Source organism: Anas platyrhynchos, chromosome 1 (genome assembly GCF_047663525.1).
Source record: "Anas platyrhynchos isolate ZD024472 breed Pekin duck chromosome 1, IASCAAS_PekinDuck_T2T, whole genome shotgun sequence".
NCBI classification, from domain to species: Eukaryota; Metazoa; Chordata; class Aves; order Anseriformes; family Anatidae; genus Anas; species Anas platyrhynchos.
The window spans coordinates 116,940,001-116,957,407 of NC_092587.1; the positions used below are offsets into that span (position 1 = coordinate 116,940,001).

At 56.2% G+C, this 17,407-nt stretch overlaps 2 protein-coding genes across 2 annotated transcripts in view; one reads left to right on the plus strand and one right to left on the minus strand.

Annotated features, from left to right (window-relative positions):
- POLA1 (DNA polymerase alpha 1, catalytic subunit) overlaps positions 1 to 5,822 on the plus strand; it is a 200,738-nt gene extending 194,916 nt beyond the window's left edge. The window contains exon 37 of the mRNA XM_027449032.3: positions 4,504 to 5,822. Within this exon, the coding sequence (XP_027304833.3) occupies positions 4,504 to 4,676 (173 nt within the window). The 3' untranslated portion in view covers positions 4,677 to 5,822. The remainder of the gene's footprint in view (positions 1 to 4,503) is intronic.
- Positions 5,823 to 9,503: 3,681 nt separating this feature from the next.
- Positions 9,504 to 14,351, minus strand: ARX (aristaless related homeobox). The gene is made up of 5 exons (XM_038168924.2): positions 14,072 to 14,351; positions 13,150 to 13,897; positions 12,197 to 12,242; positions 10,042 to 10,376; positions 9,504 to 9,880 (listed from the first exon to the last, which is right to left on the minus strand). The coding sequence occupies exons 1-5, from the start codon at positions 14,274 to 14,276 to the stop codon at positions 9,640 to 9,642; spliced, it is 1,575 nt and encodes a 524-aa protein (XP_038024852.2). The 5' UTR covers positions 14,277 to 14,351; the 3' UTR covers positions 9,504 to 9,639.
- Positions 14,352 to 17,407: the final 3,056 nt, after the last annotated feature.

Sequence of the window (17,407 nt, forward strand, 5' to 3'; positions counted from 1 at the left end):
TGACCGCGCTAGAGTCGCGTTAACGCCCCGCTGTGGGAACAGGCAGCCTGCGTGGAGCTGCAAGGCGTAGCCGTGCCAGGAGCGCCGCGTGGGGTGTTACAGGGACATAGGGTCTAGAAGTTGGTGCGAGTCGAGAGGTTGATTTTCTTCAGAAAACAAACAAGAAGCATTTAAGGCTTCAGCGAAGTAAGTCTTTAGGCCAGCAGACTGGCATCTCTGATAGGTATTTGAGGAGAACCCTGTCAAGATGGAAGAATTTAATTGCTTTATAGCCTAATTTGATTGTATTTAATTAGAAATAAAAAGGCAAGTATGTTAGAGGTTTATACGTCTGTTCATTAAATTACTGTTGACTTTTTTCATTGACATTCTGCAAATGGCGAAGTTAAGGTTAACAGTATAAATAGGGGTGCTGAGTATTATAAAAGGGGAACCCATGCAATTAAAAAAATGGCTTACATAACCTGATATCATAATAGACAGAATATTTATTTAACTTGCAGTAAATTGACACACCTCTAGACAGAGACAATTATGACTGACTGTAAAACATCTGACAGAACCAATTATGACTGACTGTTGTTTGCTACCTTTGCGCAGAAATAAATGAAACACAGATATTTGGAACAGAGACTGCTGCCTGTGTGCCTAGGCTTGCTGTAATTAAAATACAATAACCAGTAGGCGATGTAAAAATTTCAGGAGCTAATTCAGTGTGTTCTTTAACTCTTTAACTAGGAGCGGCAGGGAGAGATGATGCCGTACGTCAGTGATACTCTGCAGCTTTTTTTTTGTTCACTCCCAGATCATCCAACGTTTTGGCACTGTGCTCGGAGACACCTACGTTGTTTCTCACGTACTCAGTGCAGATGCACGCACATAAATACAAAGGAATGTGAATATATTTGTACTTCTCACTCGGGAAAGCAGGCTATCAACAGAAATAATCAGGGGGAGAGAGTTTGATAATACGACACGGTTCGCTTGTCCAATCAGTAGGAGAAAAAACAGAAGACTTGCACAGAGCCACGTCTTGGTGAATCCGGGAACAAAAGTTCTCGATCTTCCCTCTGGGGTTGTTCTGTGCCATTTTTATAGCAACAAAGAGAAATTGCAGTGCGTGGAAAACACGTGAGCAGGTAGATACAGATAACCTCCAAATACTTCCATCCTTGCGTCCAGCTCAGCGTGACTGTGTGGGGTAAATGGATTTGAGGTGCCTTTAAAAAATAAAAATAAAAACCCAAATAATACACAAATGCATACCTGGGTGGCTAAGTAAGAACTCGGGCGCGGTGCTGAATACGATAGGGGTATCCAAGAAGTTGAGGCTGTGCTTTGTGAAAGGAGCAGGGTGGCGGTGGTGTTGGGGGATGCCAACTGCCTGCCTGGTGATGGGGTTCTGAAATCCCACCTAGAATCGGGAATTCATTGGCTCCAGGGAATACAGTGCCTGGGGGGTTAATTATGTATAGTCAGAAGCATATCTTCCTTTTTTATTTTTTTTTTAATTTGTATTAAAATAGATTTATTTTTCGTGCCTCTATTTGTTTTGGTAATACCTTCCTCGTGCTCCGTATGTATATAAATACCTCTCTTTCTAATAATCTGTCTATGCGTTCTGCAGTATTGGCTGTCATAAAAGATTGCTTGCCGCTGAACTTGGAATTTATTAAAACAATGATAGGGGGATAATCGGCATGCAACTATTTTCAGGATGTGACAGACTACTGAAAAGCAATTTCAGTCAGTCTGTGCAGCTTAGTTTTCAGAGGGCCTTAGGCACATTATTGATTAAATTCTCATTTGGAAAGAAAGTAGGAGCTTTTATATGCATCTCTAAGTTGGATGGTATGGTAACTCGAAGGTATTGACTGGCTGTGTGATATACGACGGTCACAGTTGTCTTTTACTAAGAGGAGCACAGAGTGATGCTGGTTGTCATTCTTACTCTGCTGTGTGGCAGCGTAAATAGTCCCCTTTCTAACCAACCTGGTGGGAAAAGTCAATATCCCATCAGCAAAGGAGGTAAACACATCAGGAGCTGTGTCCTCTCTCATCTTCCCCTGCTCTGTATTACCACAGTTCTTTAAATCTCCTCTCCCCAGTCATCAGATGCACTTGTGTCATTCAAATGCATCGCGTGGCGGTGCCGCGGGGACGGTGCTGCCTGCCGCCAGCCGCCGAGCCCCCGGCTGCCATTGTCTTATAATGGAAACTTAAAATCGGCCTCGGTACTTCAGCGAGGCCCCTCGTATTCCTCCGTCCTTTTAGGCCACCCTTCCCCGCTTGCCTCCACGAGAGGAGCAGCCTCTAAGACATGTTTGAGGCGTGCTGTCAGGGAGGTTACCGTGTGTCATTACAGTTTGGGTTCGGTGATGGGCTGGGGGGGAAATGCTGCTGGTGGAGAGGCTGGGGCTGAGCCCAAGCTGGGCACGGGCTGTGGGGCATTGCCCTCTACTTCCAGCATCATTTTGGTGTGTGCCCGGTTGTTCCCGTGTCTTCCCACTCTTTTTTGTACCTGCCAGCTGCTCCTGCCCCTCGGTGCCTTTCACCTCGGTCCCTCCTGAGCTCCAGGACCCTTTAAACTATTTCATCTGAGTTTTGAGCCACAAGGGTGATATCTCTGATATCTGCTGCAGTTCGGTGGGACAGGCAGCATGGTTTTGCTAGCATGTGAGCAGTGGAAATGAGCCCACTCAGTGTGTTCTTCAGTTTGGAGACACATAAATAACCTTGTTAGCGCCGAATTGATGGCCAGGCGGGCTTGGCATTTTTATGGATTTGGTTATTGCAATTTTCACAGTTTATTTAAGTAAACCCTACGCTGAAGTCATTTCAGCCTCGTTACGTGTCCTTATGCTGTAGTGACTCCAGTCTGTTAGTGAACAGGTTCTTGTAGTCAAAGTTTTCATCGTGTTGGTGGTGTAGTTTAAGGAGTATTCAGTTCCACACATAAGCACAATTCCTTCACCGTCCGAGCAGTAGCAAGAGGGTTGTGTTTGCAGCCTGACGGCTTCCTTCGTTTGCCCAAGAAGCCCAAAGTTGTAAGTATAATAAATACCTAAAGCTGCAAACACACCTTCCTCGCAAGGATGCATGGAAGGTGCTTCTAATCAACGTGCTCAGTTACTCAGGCCGAGACCTCTAAGTGAAATCTTAATCGAGTTTTTAAAGGTTTCGTGGCATCGTGCAGGGCGCCCGAGTGGCACTGGGTGAATAACGCGGGAGCAGGCGACAGCCCCTCAGCGAGGCAGTGCTGCTTGCATCGTGCCCCCTGGTTAATCCCTGAGCTCAGCCTAAACCTGCCGAGGCTCTGCAACAAATCTGTCCGTGTGCCCTCAGGGGGAGGGGTTCCCAAGCCCCAGGGTGCAGCGGTGGATCCCGTTTGTGAAGTGTGAGGAGATGAGGAGAGGAAGGGAGGCGGCAGCTCCCAGGCTCCCAGCTCCAGCAGTGTCCCAGCGCCGTGCCCCCGTCCTGCTGGGGGTAACGGGAGGGGGCTGCCTGTGGTGGAGGCTCCCTTGGGGCTACATCCTCCCTGGGTGCCTGGTAGTAACGCGGGGTGCCCAGCGATGCCGATTTCAAGGTGTGATTGCAGGTGGGGGTTCGGAGAGGAGCTGGTATTTCTAGGGCAAGGAGCTGGCTTGAAAGGAGGAGCACCGCTGCACCACATCTGCACCAAGCTGGCACCGACGTGCATCAGTAGCATATTTTCCTCTTTTAGCCTTTGTCCACAGCCTTTGTAAAGCAAAAGCCAGGCAATCGCCCAAACAAAATCCCTGGATTTCTTTTTTTAGATGGCATAAAATTTCACACACACACACAAAATATGAAGTAGAACAGTTCTGGCTTTGCTGCTGCTTAAATACGTACAAACTGGTACGTGTGTGCGTGAGCTTGCACACACCAACCCACCAGCAGGCAATGTCTTGCACTCCGGACATTTCTTCACGGGGATTATTGAGCAAATATTTGGGGAATGACTGTCTCCATTCGTGTGCCAGGCAGACACGATGCATCCTTACTGAGAAACTGGGCACCTTTGTTGTAGGGTGGGACCGTGTGGAGCTTACTGCCGCCTTTCCTCCCAGCCCCTCCGTAGGGCCGAGCACCCCGACGCCCGTCCTGCCCCCGGGCTGTGCGTGGGAGCACGCGGCAGCGGTGTCGAGTCGGCCCCAGGCTGTGCCAGCGCCAGCAGGGGCTCAGGAATCGCAGCGTGGTTCCCTCGACTGATCTGCAGCCAAGCTCGCGGCAGGCAAATTGTCCTCGGGGGCTCTGTGGAGTTCTCATTACATCCAGGAGCCGGCTCGTTTTGGCCGGGCTCTCGTAGAGCCTCTCGGTGCTCTTGCCCCGAATGCCTGTGAACACATGAACACTGCCCACCACTGTCTCCTCTTTTCTCCTCGAGTCGAAATGCCGTGCTTCGCAACAGCGGTGAATGCCAAAGTCCTTTCTCTTTGCGTTTTTTTAATCCTTCTCTGTTTTGTTTCTTCGTTCTTTCAGAGCACGTGAAGAAGAAGCCGCTCAGAAAGGAGGTGATTGAGGCCTACAGAAGACTGAAGAGCACGGTGGACAAGTGTCTGTCCATGAGTGGCTACTCAGAAGTGAACCTGGGCAAGCTCTTTGCCATCAGCATAGGAAGATCTGCGGGAGAGCCCAACAATGAAAGACAGTGATGGGCTGAAAAGGGAGGGAGCAGAGAGGCGAGCTCGTTGCTTAAAAATAACGCCCTCTTAAGCAACAGCCTGTTTCGGGATGCACAATGATGTTTTAACAATCTTGTTCCTTTGGTGGAGGAAGAACAAAAGATGAAAACGGCACACATGATCCACGGGGACCTGAAATACTCGAGGCGGTTTTTATCTTCGCTTCTTTTCTTCGCCGAGAAGCCAGGGCTATTCAAATATGGAGTAGTTGATTTTTGCAATATATTTTGTTGTGTATGTAGACCTATGAGGGAAAAGGGGGTGGGGGAATTGCTGCTTTAATTGGATAATTCCCAGTGAGAGTTGCTGGAATGTAAGTGATCCTAGACTTTGCTCCAGGGTATTTAGTAGAGGTGCTCTCAGGAAGAGAGGTTAGTAGAGGTCTCAGTAGGAGCACTAATGTTTTGCCTTTTCACAGTTTATCTTCTTCCTGATCATAAACATACCAATTAAAAACAATGCTAAACCTAAATGCCTTTCAGTGTCCTCCTACCTTCGGAATGGAGGTAGGGACGCTTTACTTTCAACTGTGTGAACGGGAAAGAAGGATGGGAGGCTGGAGGCACCAAAACCAGGGGACCATCTTTTCGCTGGGAGTCTTCCTGTGCATCTTAAAGCGTGCTATTTTGCCAGGTTGGAAATTTCTTACCTGGATGTATAGCCATGCACATGCACAAAAAAAAAATCCTTTGTACATACGCAGAATAAAAATGTATTTAATTTCTTTCCATGCAAAATATTTGAAAGCAAGCGATCAATAGGGAGAAATATATTTTGGATGACATTGTAACCAGTAACGGGAGAAGGGAAGGAGGGAGAATCATTGTTGCTGTTCTGTATAATAATTACTGTATCGGTGGTTTTAAAGGTTTTGTAAACAAATTGTATTTTCTCTTTACTTTTAGTAAAGCGACAAGCAGACATGACAAGAAAAAAGCATAAATTTGGGTAGAGCTTTTGTACACCAAATACTGTTGTACTCATGTTTGCCGTTAAGTTTGCAATCTGTTACGCTAATGTAAGGTTATTAAAATGTTTTTTTAAATCTTTAACAGCATAAAATGTAAATTTTCTTAGCACTTGAAAGAAAAAATAAAATTTTCTAGAAAAAGAGAATTGGATTGGATCATCTGCCTACTAGAAATGTGCTACCTGAGGTTGCTCAAAATGTTCCCTGGGTTGACAGGGAAAATGTACATTTTTAGGATGCCCAACGAAGCCCAAATAAAAAAATAAGAACATCAACAAGAAGGCATTGGGCACTGAAGGGATGTGCGTGTCTGGGTTGGTGGGTTGTGTGGCTTCCATTTGTCCCCAGGTGGGAGCTGCACAGAGCAATGGAAGATGCCGTGTGCCGAGATGGACGATGTCTGCTCCAATGGGCCTACACACACAGTGACTCTGGGGCTGAATCCGTGGGGTTTTCATAGAATCAGAAAAAGGGTTGGGTTGGAGGGGACCTTAAAGACCTCCTAGTTACACTCCCCCTGCCATGGGCATGGACACCTCCCACCAGCCCAGGGTGCCCAAAGCCCCATCCAGCCTGGCCTTGAGCACCTCCAGGGATGGGGCACCCACAGCTTCTCTGGGCAACCTGTGCCAGGGCCTCACCACCCTAAAGTTTAATCACAATATCTGAGAAACTGCTTCTTTGTGCTGGTGTTTGCGAGCCGTCATCCTCTCCCAGGGTGTTCACCTGGGCGCTCGCAGAGGAGACTTTTTGGGGAGGGGGCGGTTGGGAGGAAGGAGGGCATCAGCGTTGCGGCTCCTCTGAAGACACGGGCTTGCTGTAACCTCACCCAGGTTTACCACAAGTAACGAGCCCTTTAGTGCCCGACCCCATTAGGATGACGGAGATGTTCCTGCCGTGAACTGGGCAGGAAGCCCCGGAGAAGCTCCAGGCGTGCCCCAACCCGGGGGCCTGCCGGTGGGGCGGTGGCTGCGGCACCCTGAGCGCGGAGGAGCCCGTGCACCGGCGGGGCTCGGGGTGTTGGCGCAAGGGGCGCCCGGGGGGGGGGGGCTTCGTGACCCCCCCATGGGGCCCGGGGTCGGCCCCCGGCCCGGCCGAGCCCCCCCCGGCGGGGTGAAGCCCCCCGGCGGGCACCCGGAGCGCTGCGGGCCCGAGCGGCCGGCGGCGGCCCTCCCCGTGGCACTTTAATGGATGAACTCATCTGTGCCAGCTTCAGGTTGCAGCTTAACATTCCTTCATCCCGAAGGCAGCATTATCAGGTTGTTGGAGGCTGTTTTCAAACCTTGGTTTTGAATAGCAGCGGCTCTGCATTAATTTAACCACTAAGCTAATAAGTAGGTTTCGTTTTGTTATGCTAAGCTTTATTGCTTTTCTTTTGATCAGAATGGTGTTGTTGAGCAAAGCAGCAGACAAGGCATTCTTTGATGAGGGAATTAGCGCTCTATTCTTCCTCTATTATTCATAGCACAGTGGAATATGTAAGTACCTGAGGGTGTCAAAGGAGAGCAGGCTCTATTGCAAAGTGTTCGCCTTGTTTCTCTCAATAGCTGACTATGAGATGATAAACCGCTTAATACACTGCACTAATTGGATGAGAGCAAAAAGAGATGGGAATTAAGGCAAGGCAAAAGGAGAAAGTGCTACCAGCCTTCATTCACTCTTTCACCACTTTAACAGCGCCAAAGGAGGCACAAGCTTTCTATAAGCAGACTAGGGGTTTTGTGCAGAGATAAAATGAACCTGTTAGTGGATTCAAGTAATACACTAATTATTGCACAGTATAAATACCACTACTGGTTTTATAACACGGAGGTAAACTTCTTTTGAGAAGGTTATAGGATTGCTTGGCAGCAGTATAGATCCTAATAAGGGACCAGAGTAATAACCCCCTGGATTAACAAAATTGCTGCTTGCAGAAGTATGATTCTGGCTTTTACGAAGATTTCAGCCGAATGAATAAAAATGACTGAATGACATTTCTTAATGCGTAATGGCTCGATAATGATTCCCTTTTCTTTACGGCAAAAAATGTATATTTCAGACCGCACCGTTAATAACGTCCAGGGAACAAGCGTTATTTTCCCCATCAAAAAAAAATAAAAATAAAAAACCGTTTTAAAAAAAAAATACAGATTTTTTTCTTTTGCGCCTCTGGTGTTTTTTGAAACGCTAAAGCAGGGCGGGGGGGAGGGAAACGCAGCGGGGCAGGGTCGCGGCCGGGGCCCCGACGGGGCGGCCCCGAGAGCGCCCCGCCGCCGGCCAAACCCCCCCAAAATCCCCCAAAACCCTCCCGGAGCCGTCCGCGGCCCCGCTGGATGCGCGGAGCGGAGCCGGGGGTTGCCGACCCCGGCGGCGCTGGGACGCCAGGAGGCTGCTTCCAAGCGATAAAATAAAAATAACGGGGAGCAAGAAAAACACAACCGGGGTGGGGGGGTGGGGTAGAAATAGGGCGCTGATCCCGGGGCGGCGGCGCTCGGAGGGCGAGACCCGGGCGGGCGCTGCCCCCTGCGAGCCCCCCACCCCGGGGCTGCGCCCCCCGCCCGGCCCCGCCGCCTCCGAGGGGCCCCGGCCCCGGGTCCCCGAAACCCCGGGGGGGCCCGGCCGGGAGGGGGGCGCGGGGCGAAGCCCCCGGCGCCCCCGCAAGGACTTTGCGTTGTGGCGTTTTGTTCTTTTGCTTTCGTTCCTTTTTTTTTTTTTTTCCTTTCTTTTTCTTTTTTCTTTTTTTTTTTCTTTTTTTTTTCTTTTGGTAAACATATATCGTTGTTTATTTTCTGAACGTGGCACTTCTCCACCGGATAGCAAAGGAAAAGTATTAACAATAACGACATTACACGGAAAAGTACTGTACCATCGCCTCTTGAGGGTTTCAGAAACCTCTACAGTTAATAAGTTAAATAAAGGGTTTGTACATAAATATTTGTCTAGGACCCCTATGATATCTACAACACAGTAAGAATCTACAGAATGACAAACTTTTACAACACTACACTGAGTGCAATTGTTTTATAACATTTCAAATATACAAAGCTCTGTTCTTTTTTATAACAATGGTATGTACAGAATCAATAATCACAGTTTAGTGACTTAAACAGTCCATATTCTAGCAGTGTATTTCCCTTTGGTTTGATATAAAAACCTTGGTTGGTGTAGTGATAAAGAATATAACGAGAAAAAGATATACCCTCTCCCTTAAGTGCACTGGTTATCTTACAGCATCAAATTCACTTTCGTTCTGCACTGGCAGCATCCTCGGTGAGCACCCGCGGCTCGCAGCAGCGCCGTGTGCGACGGTTCCCCAGTGCGCCCAGCAGGCCAGCCCAGCACCGCAGGACGGGGCTGGGAGAGGTGCGGGCAGCCCCTTCCCCCCTCCCCCCCTTCTCAATTTCCTTTCTCAATTACAATTTTCGATTCCTTTCTTCGCTTTTTTTTTTTTTTTTTTTTTTTTTTGTCTTGCCAGATAAACGGAAGGAAAAATCTTTAAGTGTACGTAACGCTAATATATAGTAAATTTTATTAGGTAGGGCTATTTTTTTTCTTTCTTTTTTTTTTTTTTTTTTTTTTTCTCTTTTTCGCTTGATGCTCAGCGAGGAAATTAACACGTTGTGCATTTAGGAAATGTACCAGCCAAGGAGTTTTGGATTCGGGAGCCTGCGAGCATCGCTCCGCTCACTGGCGCGAGGGCTGACCGACGCGCGACGCGCTCGCTGTCCTCCAGCTCCTACCTCGGGAACCTACCCCAGTCTTAGCTGCTGGTCCACTTTTTTTTTATTATTATTATGATTATTATTTGTATTTGTTTTTAAAGAAAAAGAAACGTTTTCCCCCATTTGGTCTTGATTCGTGCTACGAGGTGACCTTTCCCTACTCGCGAATTTATTCTCCTCTCTCTCGCTCCCCCCAAAAAATCCCCCCGGGAAACTGAAACGAACGCAAACGAAAAGCGGCAAGGACGGCGCCCGGATCTTAGCACACCTCTTTCCCCGTGCTGCTCCCGGGGAGGATGTTGAGCTGGGTGAGCTGGGCGGCGTGCTCCTTGGCCTTCAGCCGCAGGGCGGCGATGCTGGACGCCCGCCGGTCGGCGGCGGCGCTGGCCGGGTCCCCCAGCCCCGCCGAGCCCACCGCCCCCTCGGCGGCCGGCGCCGGCTGCCGCAGCAGCGCCGCGGCGCTGGAGGCGCTGCCCAGGGGGGCCACGGTGGAGAAGAGCCTGCAAGGGAAGCAGAAGCAGAGAGGCCGCCGTCACCCCACCGCCGCCGCCGCCGGGCGCTCCCGGGCCGGGGGCGCCGTCGGGGCGCCCCTCGCGGGGGCTCGGCGCACCGAGGCGGCCGGCGCCGCGCCGCAACCCCCCCGCCCCGGGCGAGGCGGTACCTGCCGAAGGCGGGGCTGATGAAGGCGGGGTGCCGGAACACGGCCGCCCCCAGGAAGGTGCCGAGGCCGAGCGGGGTCCCGCCGGGGGGCAGCGCCGCGGAGCCGGGCGGCGGCGGGGGCAGGCTGGGGAAGGCGGCGGCCGCGGCGGCGGCGGCGGCGGCGGTCCAGGCGGAGTCTAGAGCTGGGTGATGAGGAGGGAAAGGACTAGCATCAAGGTATGGACTGAGGGGGTGAGTTGCTGACAGGGGACCAGGGAAAGGCAAACCTGGGGGGTGTGTCTGAGCCCCAGCCTTTTCCCTCTTCCGCCACTTAGCCCTACGGTTCTGGAACCATACCTGCAAGCCAAAAGAAACACGGGGTTTAGCACCGCTCGCCCCGCCGCCGCCACCGCCGCGCTCCGGCCCGACGGCGCCCGCTGCTCCGCCGCCGCCCCCCCGGGGCCGCCGCAACGCGCCCCCCGCCGGCCCTGCCCGCACGGGCCTCGGGGCTGCCCCTCAGGGGGCTCCCCGTCAGGGGGCTCCTTGCGAGCGCCGTGCGCGCCCCAGGCGAAGAAACGCGCCCTGGGTTCGCCAAAGTGACCACACACAAACGGCGGCGTTAGGGGTCACCGCCTTTTTCGTTCCTTTTTTTTTTTTTTTTTCCTTCTCCTCCCCCCCCCCAGAAAAAAAAAAAAAAGGTTAAGAACGAAAAAATCGTGACTTCGCCAGTGTCTGCAACGAGGAAATAAATTGCAGCGCGATCGAAGCAGCAAACGTGCGTTTCCACGCTGTGCTTCCAGAGTGTATTTTACAAAACTAAGTTCGGAAGCCACGGAATCGCCGTCCCTTTCCTCTTCCCCCCCTCCAAAACAAACCAAAAAAAATAACAATCATCGAGGAGCCCGGGCTTTAACCAAGGGAGAGGCAGTGGGAATTAAAGCACCGCTCGCCAAAGGGAAAGACACACTCGCTGAAACGCGAGCGCAGGGTGCCACACGCACCCAGCGAGAGGCTTGGAGAGGGACTCGCATTTGTCAGATTTTCGGGCTGCCGCCGGCTCGAAATCTCCCCTTTGAGGCTCGGCTCCGTTTTGTAGGAGCAGCGCGATGCCCCGTCTCCCCGGATCCGATAGAGGCGGCCGCGCTGCGGGTCCCTCGCTACAGTCCCCATCTATAATTTATAGCCAGGCGCGCACCGGGGCGCGCACGTAGGAAGAGGCTGCGCCGTGCTCGCGGGGAAGCCGAGAGTCTTTGGCAAACGGATCGTCTCTGCCAGCTAAAACTCAATTAGCGAGCTGTCCTCGCTGCAATTCCCCGTTATTGAATTAATAAGTCTGAGTACACCCAAAGGTAAACGGAGGGGCTCTCATAATTCATATTCCCTTAATTACATCTTCTCCCGTGAATAGGGGAGAGAAAGGGGGTGTCTTTCTTTTTTAAAAGTTATTTAACTTTCCCACGACTTGTTCCCCTGAGCTGAAAATACTGATTTGCTGTCACATCTCTGTTTGACAATGGAGAAATGTGTCAACAGAAAGGAGGGGACAAATCTCATCATTAGCCCCTCTAATGCAAGAAGCTGTTGTGTATTAAATGAGCCATATGGAATTTATTATGCTTTATCAGCGCCTGATTTTAACTGTAAAGTGATTTGCTCAGCTTCCAACTCGGAGACATCTGTTTTCTGTTGGCAATCAGGGCATCCCAATGTTTATCGTCTCTCTGGTTATGAGACTTGGGTTGGGAAATGCACTCTGGTATGGGGCGGCAAACACCTTTAATAGCATTGCACTCACTCACTATTAGATCAATGCAGGCTTATTGCTATCAAAAATGGGAAATCAAATAGCATTAGCCAGCTCCTTGTGCAGGCGGAGAGGAAATCAAACAACATTTCGCCTTCAAATGGCCCTGTTTGTTCTAGCACTAAGTGGGCTTTTATGAAGCCCGATTGGAGATTTGATCGCAGCCAAGTACCCGGCTCGCAGCCGAGCGGGGCCGTGTCTAACAACCAAAACCCCGCGGGGCCCCCTCAATTCCAGCACCCGGGGGTCGGCTCGGCCGCCGCGGGGCCGGGGGGGCGCGGGGACGCCCCGAGCGCTGCTCCCGGTCCCGGTCCCGGTCCCGATCCCGCTCCCGATCCCGAGCGGGGCCCCGCCGCCCGCGGCCGCCACTCACCTGCACTCGGGCTTCGGTCAGGTCGAGCCTCATGGCCAGCTCCTCCCTGGGGAGACACACACGCTGCCGTCAGCCTTCTGCCCTGCTCCGGGCACTGCCCGCACCCCGCACCCGGCCCCAAGAGCAGCGGGGCTCCCCCAGTCGGGGCTCCCTCCCGTCGGGGCTGCCTCCCGTCCCGTCCCGTCCCGTCACAGCCGCGCTGCGCTTTCCGAGGCACGGGGATGGTGACCGGGAGCCGTCCATTCGCCCTCAGGCCGCCGGCTTAAAGCAGGAGCCCCCCGGGCTTAGCCCGAGCCCCTCCAGCCTCGGGCCTGTCCCGTCCCGGCGCAGCCACGGGGAGAAAACGCGGGGCGGGAGCGCGACAAAAAAGCGCCGGGACCCGTCCCGATCGCGACCTGATCGCGACCCGCCGGGCCCGGGGCTGCGGCCGGGGCTGGGGGGGAGCGAGGCGGCGCCCCCGGGGCGATGCCCGGCAGCAGGGGAGCAAAAGAGCCCGGCGGAGAGCTCCCGGCGCCCCCCATGCGGGGAAACAAACGAAAAAAGGGCCGGGGGGTGCGGGAGCGAGGCGTGCGGGCAGCGGGGGGCTCGGCCCCGTCGGGGGGTGCTATTTGGGGCAGCGGGCGCGCAGCCCGGCCTCTCCCCGCCGGTCTCCCCCCTTCCCCGGTCCGAGGCCCCCCGAAGCCGCCCCGGGGCCCCGCCGTGCCGGGCCGGTATTTTTAGGCGGCGGCGCTTTGATGCGAGCCCTGCCGGGGCTTCCCGGGGCCGGGCAGCGCTCCAGCCCGCCCGGGGAGGGCGAAACCGATCCCGGGGCCCGGCAGCGGCGCGGGGTAAAAATAGCCGGAGGCGGCCCCGGGCGGGGGGCGACCTTCGCGGCGTCCCCGTCCCCGCTACAGCCCCTGATCGCCCCCCCCCCCCCTCCCCCTTCCCCTCGGCCGCCCCGTCGGCGCGGGTACCTGGTGAAGACGTCGGGGTAGTGGGTTTTCTGGAAGGCCCTCTCCAGCTCCTCCAGCTGGTAGCTGGTGAAGGTGGTGCGGTAGCGGCGCTGCTTCCTCTTGAGCAGCCCCTCCTCGGAGTCGCTGCCGGCCGAGAGGCACACGCTCTCCTCGCCGTCCTTGCCCTCGCCGTCCTCGGGGTGCAGCAGCAGCTCCTCCTTGGGGGACAGCTCCCCGCCCTCCGCCCCGGGGGCCGCGGCGGCGCCCCGGCGGGTCTCCTTCAGCAGCCCCCCGCCGTCCTCGCCCAGCAGCTCCTCCTCGTCCTCCTCCTCCAGCTCCTCTTCCTCCTCGTCCTCCTCCTCCAGCATCTCCTCGTCCTCCTCCTCCTCCTCCTCCTCGGCGGCCGGCGCGGCGGGGCCGGGCCGCTCCTCGACGTGCGCCGCGCCGCCGCCCCCCAGCTCGTCCAGGGCGGCCGGCGGGGCCACGAAGGGCGCGTTCTCGCGGTAGCTCTTGCTGCGGCTGATGCTGACCTGCGGCGCCTGGCTGATCTTCAGCGTGTCCCACGGGGCGCCCGCGGCGGTGGCGGCGGCGGCGGCGGTGGCAGCAGCGGGGGGCACGGCGGCGGCGCCCCCCTCCGGCCGCCCGTCGGGGCGGTCCCCCCGCGGTCCCGGCGGCAGCAGCCGGCCCCCGCCCGGCCCGTAGAGGCGGCGCAGCTTGGGGGGCAGGTGCAGCTCGGCAGCCTCGAAGGGGGGGCTGCCCTTCGGGGAGCCTGCGGACAGACGGGGCGGGCGGAGGGGAGGAAGGGGGAAAAGGGAGAGAGAGAGAGGGAGAGAGAGCGCAGAGCGGCGCGGTCAGTGCGGGGCGCTGCGTGCGCGGGGAGCGCCCCACGTCGGGGGCAGCCCCGGGCCGGCTCCCCCCGCGCCCCCCTCGTCCCGGCTCTCACCTTGCGCGGCCTTGTCGTGCTCCGGGCGGGCGGCGAGCGCGGCGGGCAGGCTGTGCGCCGCCGTGCCCAGCAGCCGCACCTTGCAGGGGCTGCGGCGGCCCAGGATGCTGTCGATGCAGTAGGACGACAGCAGCGTGGGCGACTTGCTCTTGCCGGCGCCGTCGGGGCGCTCCCCGCAGCCCTCCTCCGGGTAGGGGCCGCTCATGGCGCCGCCGCCGCCGCCCCCGCGGCGCTGCCCGCTGCCGCCGGGCCGCCCGTCACGGGGGGAGTGAGCGGCGGCCGCGGCGCTCTTGAGTCCCCCCGGCTCCACGTGCGGACGGGCGGCCGCTGATTGGCTCCCGCCGGGGGCCGGACGGGCGGGCGGCCGCCGGCACGCGGCGCCCGGCAAAGCGCGGAGCTGGATTCGGATTCGGAGCCGGAGCGGGGGCGCCGAGCCCCCCCCCCACCAGGCTCGCTAGGCCACGCCCAGCCGCCGCTCGGCCACGCCCACTCCGGGTGGGTGTTGGGGAGGGGGGGCTCCGCGCCTGGTTTTCCGACCGGCCCCGCCCCGCCCCGCCCCGCCCCGCCCCGCCCCGGGCGCCCCCCGACGTGCGCGGCCCCGCGGGGCTCGGCCCGGCCCCGGGGAGCGGCCCCAGAGCAGCGCGGGGCCGGGGCGGCAGCGGGGGGCGGCCCCCAGCAGAAACAGCCCCAAAAGGAGGAGAAAACAAATCGGAAACCGTTGAGCCCCGGCCCAACGAAAAGAGGCCGAAACCCGACGGGGGCGCCGCGGGGCCGCCCCCCGCGACCAGAGCCCGGCTCCTGCCGCGCCCCCCCCCGGGGCCCGTCCGCGGTCGGAGCTCGGCTGTGCCCAGGCACCTGGCTGCCTGCTCGCTCGCTTGTTTATCCGTCTGTTTATTTGTTTATTTGAACAAACTTTCATTCGTTCGTGGTCTCCTCTCTCCCCCCTCCCCGCCCCGTCCCCCCGCATCCCGCTGGCCGAACACCGGGGCGCGGCACCGGAGTGCTGGGGGGGGGGGGTCGGGGTCCAGCAGCGGCCCCGCGCCGAGCCGGGCGGGCAGGCGGCGAGCGGAGCCCCGCCGGGCCCGGCACACGGAGCGCTGCCCTGCGCCCGCTGCGGGCCCGGCGCCGGCAGCCGGCGCTGCCAGAGGCAGCGGGGCGCGATCGGCAGCATCCCCGCCGCCAGCATCCGCAGCCTCGGCTGCCGCTGCCGGAGCAGTGCCCGGGCTCCGGTGCCTCTGCCCCGGCCCCTTCCCTGCTTCTCCTTCCCGTTTTCTTTCTATTTTTTTTTTCTTTCCTTTCCCCTTCCTTCTCCTTTCGTTCTTCCTTTTCCTTTCCTTTCCTTTCCTTTCCTTTCCTTTCCTTTCCTTTCCTTTCCTTTCCTTTCCTTTCCTTTCCTTTCCTTTCCTTTCCTTTCCTTTCCTTTCCTTTCCTTTCCTTTCCTTTCCTTTCCTTTCCTTTCCTTTCCTTTCCTTTCCTTTCCTTTCCTTTCCTTTCCTTTTTCCTTCCCCTCTCCTTTTCCTTTCCTCTCCTTACCCCCAGCCCGCAGCCGGGCCCGGCGCCCTCCTCTCTCCGCAGGACGCAGCGGGGCCGGGGTCTCCCCGACGGCAGCCCCACCACAAGCCCCCCCTGGCCCGCAGCCCCAGCACCGCTCCGGCGGGGCTTGAGTTTTGTTTCATTTTAATTTCTATTTATTTTATTTATATTATTTTCATTTTTTTTCCACGGATTCCCGTCTTCCTCCCTCCTTCCCCCGCCCGCAGGGCTGCGGCACGGCTCCCGCCTGCAGCCCGCAGCCCTGCTCCGGACGGGGACCCGGGGGGGCACCACTGCCCCGATGGGGGGGGGGAGGGAGGCTATGGGGGCAGGCGCAGCTTCTGGCCAGCCCCCAGCACCGGCTGGACGTATTAACATTATTATTATCATTATCAATATTGGTGTTATTATATTTTTTTTTCCCACTCTCTTTGCAACGAAGGAGAAAACGAAAATAGCTCCATGAAGCCCGCCGGTGCTTGAGTGAGCGCTGTTCGTTTGATGGAAGGACAGGCTCGTCCTGGAGCAGGGGGCAGGCACAGCAACTCCTCCTCTCCTGCCCCGCTCCCTCTCCCCGTCCCCCCGGGATCTCCCCCCGGCTCCTCGACGTGCTCCGCGCCCCCGGTCCCGCGGCTGGCAGGGCAGCGGCGCCCAGCCCGGCACGCAGGGGGTGAAGCGCACAGCATCGCTCTGCCACCGATGCAGCCCAGTCGCAGGTTTTTTAACCACGGCTTTTTTTTTTTTTTTTTTTTTTTTTTTTTGACTTTTACGAGCTCAGGGCTGTGGCTGCGGTCCTGTGCGGCGCTGGAGCTGGGCGTGGGGAAGGCAAGACGCTGCTCTCCTCGGTAGCAGGAGATGGAGAAATGCCTGGTGCCGTGCAGATGTCGTGAGCTGGGGCACGGCTACTCCTACGAGCCTCAGTTGCAGCGGTTATCTCGATTAAAATGCAAGATACATTCCCCACTGCCATGGACAGCACCTTTCCAAGCCTCTCCTAGGCACGGCCCTGGTGCTGCGCACCTCAGCCCTGAGCCGTGGAGACGGGCAGAGCGCTGCCAGAAACAACCTCAGTCACTTCTGCAGGGCTCCCGTTAACAGAAAAAAAACACAACACAAAAACACAACGGTGACAAGGGAATCAAAGCACGGCGGCACATCACCCGCAGCCACGGTGAGAGAGCTGGGGGAGAGGCAGCGTCTCGGTGTGCTGCCTGGGGCACCGCCGGGGCACCGCCAGCGGAGCTCCCCTCTGGGTGCAGTGGCTTTGCCACCTCCTCAGTGAGGACACAACAAATCTCACCCGCTTTTTGCAGTCTGACGATTTAAACGCAGATTAATCGATACCTAGTGGTGGTCACTGGGGCACTGCACCAAAATCTCTTTGTGGAGTGAAGAGAGACCTCAGCAACTTTGACTTTCCATCCAAGAGAATTCATTTTGAAGTACTGTTTGTTTTTTTTTTTTTTTTTTTGGAGCAGTGTTTGCAGCCACATCCTCACTTTGCAGTCATCTAAACTGGCAAGGCTCAGTTTGGCTTGCAGGCACCGGCTTGTAGCACCACTGCTTTTCTGCTTGAGGAGTAGCCCTAGCTTTTGTTGGTTGCTTTGGTTTCGTGGCAATTTCCCTATTGACTTACATCTGGCAAAAGGCCAGACAGCGACAACAATGGTCACGTTGGAGTAATTGTTCATAAACTTAATATCTGGTCCGTGCCCATGGGTGGGCAGAGCTGGCCCTTTTTCCATACATTTAATTCATAATAATTCATAAAAGACTTTTATAAATCTTTTTTTTTTTTTTTTT